Here is a 7,500-nt window from a genome sequence, read left to right on the forward strand (position 1 = left end):
AGGAGAAGTTGCATTAAGGAAAATGCAGCCACAATGCCAACTGCACGCAAATCATAATAAACCTCAAGTTTACGAGGCATATTTGGAAATTCAAGGATTGTGCACTTTCTCTGTAAAATAATAATCTTATGAAGATACTGGATGCAGAATACAATGTTATTCACATGTTTTGGTTAAATATTCCAACTTTAATGATGAGTGACATAACTGTCAATAGTCCATTATATAGTTATTAACACAAGGCATCTTTATAAATTCTAAACTAACCTTGGTACATAGCTCATTACAGAAGAAGGGTAGGCCCACAATCAGCAAAGAGGCAATCAGTGCCTTCACAGTAGCAAGAGAAGGAATAATGGCACATGCGGCAGACTTCAAGCAGCCTCCAACACAGGATGTCAGTCCACACAGTTGGCTACCAAGAGTTTGGGTAGCAACTTTATTTTCTGTCGCTGTCTTGACTTCTGGTTTGATGTTATTGACCTGTCCATCAACTTCATCATGCTTAGAGAGAAAAACAATCAAATTGTTTTTTTTATTGCATTTGTGAATATATATATTTAATTAAAATCGGATGCAGAAAATATTAATATTTTCAAAAGGAGACCTCAGAGAAATGAAAACATTATCATTTATTTTGAAACAAACAAATATACAATCCAATTGAATTCTATTCTTCAACAAAGTAACCTCTTACCTTCTCGGTCAGTGAAGCAATCCGTGCAGATTGTCTTGTGGGAGTTGAGGTTCGTGGAGCAAACTTGTCAGCCCTAGCAACACGGACAACAGGCTTTGGGGAAGGCGTTCTTGGCTTGATGACTACTGGGACTGGCTCAGGCTCTACAATTTTCATAGGCTTTGTTTCTATGACTGGTTCTCTAATTTGCTTAGGTCGGCCTGGACTCTTTCGGCCTGGACTTTTTCTCCCTGGGCTCTTTCGTCTTCCAGTGGATCTGCCGCGACTGCTAGATCTTCCACGGCTTTTGGAGCGACTTCTTTGGAATTGCTCGAGAGACTGGAATTAATTTAAATCACTATAGTTCAAGTTACAACAGATACTGAAATGTCAAAGTGACATATGTAAAAATATATTTATACAGTTTATTACATGTTTGGGAAACACTTGGGAAATGTAAAAAATACAATCATGTGCAACTTGCAAAATCCTGAGGTATTTACCATAAAAAGTATATCAAATAATAATATCAGGTATTATAAATGGTCTTGGGTGGCAGACACTACATGTGCACTACTGGTTTAAGTCTCCATACTTATTGGCACTTAACCAAGGCTAACACTCTTCTACATATATATTCTGGAAATATAGCTTGTAGACCTCCCTAGTGAACTAAAATGTCAGAATAGAAGTGGTGGATGTTTGTTTGTCTTTGCCGGAACTAATAAAATTACAAAAAATATATATATATTTTTGAAAGCTACTGCATGTGTCTCACAAACATCTACCATTAGAAACAAGGCCACTATCTTGTACCAAAGTCTACAATCATGTAGGCAAGTCCCGTGATGCTGTGTCCTCTACTTCATGCTCCAAAAAAGAAAACAACCCTCCACCATGTATACTCTCACAATTCATTATCAAATATGGAAGCAGTCCAAGCTCTTCCAGAATATCTGTGGGGCTGACTTATTGCTCTTTCCAGAGAACAAAAGCCATAATACCAATTCATATGGTCCTATTACCAAATTTACAAATGTTATCTTTATCAAATACTCCACTTGTTACTTACTCTTTACATATTGTTGCTTCCAAAAACATACAACTGAAAAGGAACAACTCAATTACTTACCTTAACATCCCTGAATTTGAGAACATATTCAGACTTGGCATCATCTTTGAACATCACTTGGTATTCAATATCATTGAAGTCAACAACACTTGCTTCAAACCACAAGTTTGAGCCAGGCCAGCGTGCCATCACATTCTCATTAACTTTGAATTTTGCCATTTTTCCTGCAAGAAAATAAAACTAAAATAAGTCAAGCATAAAAAAACTGTAAATGAAACTGGGTTCATCTCATCATTACTAATTAGCAAACCTTCCTAGAACACTAATTCAACTAATTCTTAATGAAAGCAGTACTCAACCATATCAATTCCTCGGCGCCTCACCTAATTTCTGGTATCATCCTATAACTTCATACTGAATTACAGTCTTCATAATCATACATTTCTGCCTAATTCTTGGCGATGATGATACAGGTTTAAATATTTAGTTAACAAATGATATGCTGTATGTATAACTCATTTTCATTTTGTACATTAACTTTCATATCATCAATACTAACTAAATTCAAGCTCAATGGATGCAGCATTGTTACATATTGAGAATGCATCATCAAGATTTTCAATCTTTCTAAAACCTTCACAATGAAGCATAATCTAAATCTATATATATATATATATATATATATATATATATATATATATATATATATATATATATATATATATATACCAATTACTTGGCTATAACAGAATTAAAAGAATTAAAACATTGTTAGTGTAAGACTGATATACTGCATCACATAATTCTGTCAGTATATATAATGAGATGTGATTATAAGACATGCAAGTGTCAATTTTCATTAACAGCCATTTCTTTCTAAAGTTCTTGTAGTTCTGTAATTGACAATAAATCCCAATTACATAGGAAGCCATGATAAAAAAAATATATATAAATTTAATATTTCTGCAATTTGATATGACAAAAAGACACGTCAATACCACCACGCCATACAGTAGCATGACACCTGTTGGCAGCATGCCCTAAGTCTGGGGAATGAACTCTTAAACACGGAAAAAACTTGCGATCACTGCCAACTGGTATTCTTAAGGACTACATCAATTAAAACAAACCTCCCACCAAAATGTTGTCCCCTGATCATCGTCGAACTTGCCGACTTGGTTTCGCCGGACATTAGGCTTACGAACCTTCATCTAGGCCTATAATCAAGTAATAAAAGTAATCATTAGAGCCCGAAGTGGATTATGTTTACTCGCAGTAACGGTTTCATGTCGGCTGGCGTATTTTCATCGAAACAGACTTTCGGAGGCCGCGAAATTAAAATACATTCAAATAATGTCATTCATAGTTGTGATCTGTCATTTCGTCACTCGGTGCTGCCTTATGTTTTATGTTTTGTTATGTAGGTATAACCAGTCATACAAATAAAGCCGATTAGCCTGTAGTGAAGAAACGGACTAACTCTTGTAATGCACACTCCAAGATAAATAATAAATATACATATATTTGGTACGATAATCTCAAATACGCAACCCTGAATTTGCCTCGACTACTGGAAAATTCTGGTGTATAAGAATCGTTAAATGTGCAACATTTTTTTCGACTACATATAGGAACGCAAATATGTGTATAATGTTACAGTAAACAATATATTTGCTTTTCTTGAGAATTTGGTACACGATATGAAGGCACTGGGATATCTAATGCTGATTTTTTTCTCACTATTATCATAAAAAAAACATTCCAACTGATCACACAAATCAGTATAAAAAAAAATGCGATATATTTGCAAAATATCATTGAAATTAACTTTTACACAAGGGACAGGCAATCGAACCTCCCATACCCATAATTATGAAGATGGATGTGTACTTATTTGAGTAAATATTTACCCGTTTGGACTTAGTAACATAAGCCACTCGTAGACATTACATGCAAACAGTAACTTCAGGTTAAATTTAGACGGCCTGTCTGATGTTATCTTGTTTATATAGAGATAATGTTATTATAATAACAAAATATTCATAATCGCAGTGCTACCAAGATATGTAATGGCTGCGTGTGACAATAAAATTAACTGCAATAATAATAATAATAATAAATTAAGATAATACAAATAATAATAAGAACTGATGCTAATAAACAAAAAGTAATGATGAAAATAATGACTGCAATAAATTATAATAATAACAAACATCCAAACAACAATAACAATAATAATGACAAAAACAACAGCGTGTATATATGCGACGAACCCTCCCCTTTCTTGGCACTCATGAGAAAGAAGTCTATTTGTGGTCGTGAATATCTTGATTTCCTACTATGTTGACGCTCTGCCACATTATTTACAAAACACTCCTCTTTAAGAACTTTAAAAGTAGTGCGTGAAATGCCGAGTGGAAACCCCAGGTGAGATGCATGTAACTTTTAGCCGGGCTATGGTTCTTGTACGACTGCAACGGCATAGTGAAGCGTCCCGGTGTTGTAACGGGAGAAGGTGTGACATGGCGGGCCCGCAGACAATGTCAAAGCGAAAGGCACCGCTCCCTAAGTCGGGCTCCGAGCGGTAGGAGCAGAAGGGGTATTAGGAGGGCCTCGCATTCTTCGATGTCATCTCCCCCTTTTCCACCTGAGATCTGCGTGAGAGCTCATGGGACTATATTTACACGGGTCCTCCCTCCAAAACAACCGTCGCGTGTGACCTGAAGTACACTGTGTGTTGAAGTTGTTTGCGAGTACAACTGCTGTGAGACTTGTAGCATTCGCACCTGAATATCCAAGAGAGATGTGCCAGGAACTGTTATGTATAAATACACATTTTAAAGTACCCCCTGGGGCCATCGGGACGCGGTGAAGGTCTGAGCCCCTTCTGCCGTTTGAACTCTTAAACAATCTCAAACTCTTGTTAATTATGTCATTATTAATGCCATGTGGTGGATATATAAGCATACGTGCATAAGCACCGCATTTATGTTGAGTGCAGTTATTCCTATTTACATCTGTGTGTTGTAGAGTACAAAAGATGTTGACTAATCGAGAGGGCATCACTAGCAGCAACACTCAGGGTCGTACGAGATCTAAACTATGCGTGGATAATGTATCATGTGTTCTCGCTGTGTAACGGTCTCTTTTTTAAATGAATGGAACGCTTTCTACCGAATTATTTATCGCTTAGTAGTAACCGCTTATATCTGTAAGCTCTATGAGGGAGCTCAGTAAAATTATTTTTATGGCGCGTCTGTTTTTTCTTTCCACATGAACACGCAATAAACGCACACGGGGAAACAATGCCACTTGTTGCAATATTATTGTTTTTTGTTTTTATTTGAAATTTCCCCACTGGGGCCTAACTGAACTGCCGTCTTCGCTGTATCTTCAACTGTACAAGCATTCGTTACGTTATTATTTACTTTTAATCTGTATCAGGTGAAAGGAAACATACTAAAAAGTATGTGAAAACAAAGGCTGTGTAAACACTGCAGGCTCACGAACACGTGTTGTGGGCTTAGTTCTAAATGGCTATGACATTACTACTCGAGTTGCCAGCATTGTGAATCTCGGCGTTTACTAAATTCAAATTCGCTGACTGTTTCAGCGATACGTCGGTATTAAAAAAGTATATATATATTTTTTTTTTATAAATACAACCAATAAGGATTGCACTGTTTCCCAAATAACTACTTAACATTTTCTGACAGTGGTGCAATATTTTTAACAGCGACGCAAATGCATGCCACTCCTCGGAATAGTTTTAGCGCCTTGGATAAAAAGCCACGGAGGCAGTTATTCATAACGTGGCGGCCATAATGAGTACTGTAAAATAATGACAGGATGTGGGACAAACGGCATTCTCTACTAACCATCGAGCCGCAAGGTCCTTTCCCTCTTTCTCTTTCTCGCACGTGCATTCACTCGAGTATCCCATAACACTGACCGGAAGCCTCACATCCTCATCTACCTTTCGACAACTCTTCTCCTGAAAAGGTGTTAAAGTGACCCCAGTACTTGGGTTAATGAACAAGAATAGCGGAGATTCGTGATGCAGACGATACCAATTAGGACGGGCAGCCAAGGGAAATGCCTGCTCCACTCGTGAAAGCCCGCTTTCATAATAGTTTGGTAGTGACGCTTGCCAGACTCCACCTTGAACGTCCGGTAAATGTTTTAGCACTCGGAATGTTCGGCGTTCTTTTAGTGCTTTCTTAAGTCATTTTATTTTTCCCTGGAATTTTGACGTGCAAAATACTATATTTCTGCGTGTTATGATTTTGTGAATTCCTCATCCACGAAAATACTTTATAGCATTCTAATTTTCTTACTGGAATGCCTCATTCATAAACCATGGGCAAAATTGTTCACCTACTACCAAGACTCAGTTATGCAACAAGGTCAGCATGTCCAGGTGCGTGGATAAACAGGTCCGTATGGAAGCCACGGGCCTGTTAACATTCCAGGTATAGAGTCTGGGGCCGAGTACTAATAACCCTGCCCTTCCAGCTTAGGACTAAACCACTCACGTAAAAAAACTACTCTTCGGAGACCTAATAATTTCTGTCCAGTCTCACGAAAACAACGCTTTTTTTTGTCTGTCGAACAGCGAAAATATGTCGCCATAAAATGAAAGGGATCTCTCTTATCAAGCTTGGTTGTGGGTGATGTAAATCAGTCAGCGTCTTCTTAGGCACAGTAGCAGCTTTACAATTTATCCGCAACAGTTAAATTCAGCACCTCCAACAACAGCAGCTGATTAACAGCGAAAGGACTAGATTATATCAAAGTGAAACGGTATTCGGCTCTGAAACACACACCTCATTGAAGAAGCACGTCGTGGCATCTTGTCCAACCTTGTGCCACGGAGGACTAGCGGAGGAATGTGGCATTGGTGACTACATGCAAGGAGGACGCAAAGGACACGTTGCGTTGACGGTTAGACGACGGTTGATCTAGCAGATTCTGAGATCGTCTGGCAACCTCTTTCGGGTATATTGGCAACATAATATAAGCCCGAGTAAACAACGCACGTCTGACCATGCTTTTTCGCAGCATTTCGCCGTGCCAAAAAATAAGCAAAATTTGTGGCGGCGAATCTTCCTCCTTTCTCTGCTTCTCCCTCCGTCCCTCTCTTCCGTGTCGACTAAGCTACAAGACGGACGGAGCCCTTGGAATGCGATGGTCAGTAGTAGGTCATGGTGTCTGGTGCGGCAGTCGGTCCCGGCCTTTCTTCTATTTTTTATGAGCCGACACTGCTCTATATACAGGAGATGCGGTACTTTCGGTGCAGAAAGTGTCAATCACTTACTAACCAGTACGCGGTTGCACTATGCTCACTGCCCGCGGGGAATCAAGTATTTATGAATTATTGAAAAACTGAAATCTCGGTCATATTGGTTTGTTCAAATACTTTCATCCCTTGCATGGGGTAGAACTTTTAGAAGTATGAGGCCACCAAAAAAAAAAAAAAAAAAAAAAAAAAAAAAAATATATATATATATATGAAGAAAAAAAACTTAGAAGGTTGGCTAAGCTCGCACTAAACTTGAAAAAGTAAACGTGAATTTTCCAATACTAAAGTATTTTTCAAGATACAAAGCTATGTGGATGCAGTAATTAGCCTCTAATTATCCCCACAAGGAAGAGGCAAACGGACAATAACAACCTCTTACCGACTATAATAGCCATGACCTGACCCCCTTCAATGACCCCAGGTGACAGCACTTACCCTCAGCAGTGAATA

General features: G+C 38.3%; 1 protein-coding gene across 8 annotated transcripts in view; it reads right to left on the bottom strand.

Moving 5' to 3' along the window:
- The window catches only part of LOC125032554 (delta(14)-sterol reductase LBR-like), a 15,617-nt gene that overhangs the window by 3,582 nt on the left and 4,535 nt on the right, over window positions 1-7,500 (bottom strand). For 2 of the 8 annotated variants that reach the window (XM_047623769.1, XM_047623767.1), the window contains exons 2-5: window positions 1,809-1,972; window positions 698-1,015; window positions 268-504; window positions 1-110 (exon numbers count right to left, since the gene is read on the bottom strand). The exon at window positions 1-110 is cut by the window's left edge and continues 62 nt beyond it. In XM_047623769.1, the coding sequence (XP_047479725.1) occupies window positions 1-110; window positions 268-504; window positions 698-1,015; window positions 1,809-1,967 (824 nt within the window). In that variant the 5' untranslated portion in view covers window positions 1,968-1,972. Of the gene's footprint in view, window positions 111-267; window positions 505-697; window positions 1,016-1,808; window positions 1,973-2,878; window positions 3,173-5,626; window positions 5,824-6,574; window positions 7,209-7,485 lie in introns of those variants that run through there. The other 6 variants (XM_047623774.1, XM_047623771.1, XM_047623773.1 and 3 more) reach the window with 6 other exon arrangements.

This window comes from Penaeus chinensis, chromosome 14 (genome assembly GCF_019202785.1).
Source record: "Penaeus chinensis breed Huanghai No. 1 chromosome 14, ASM1920278v2, whole genome shotgun sequence".
In the NCBI taxonomy this organism is placed as follows: Eukaryota; Metazoa; Arthropoda; class Malacostraca; order Decapoda; family Penaeidae; genus Penaeus; species Penaeus chinensis.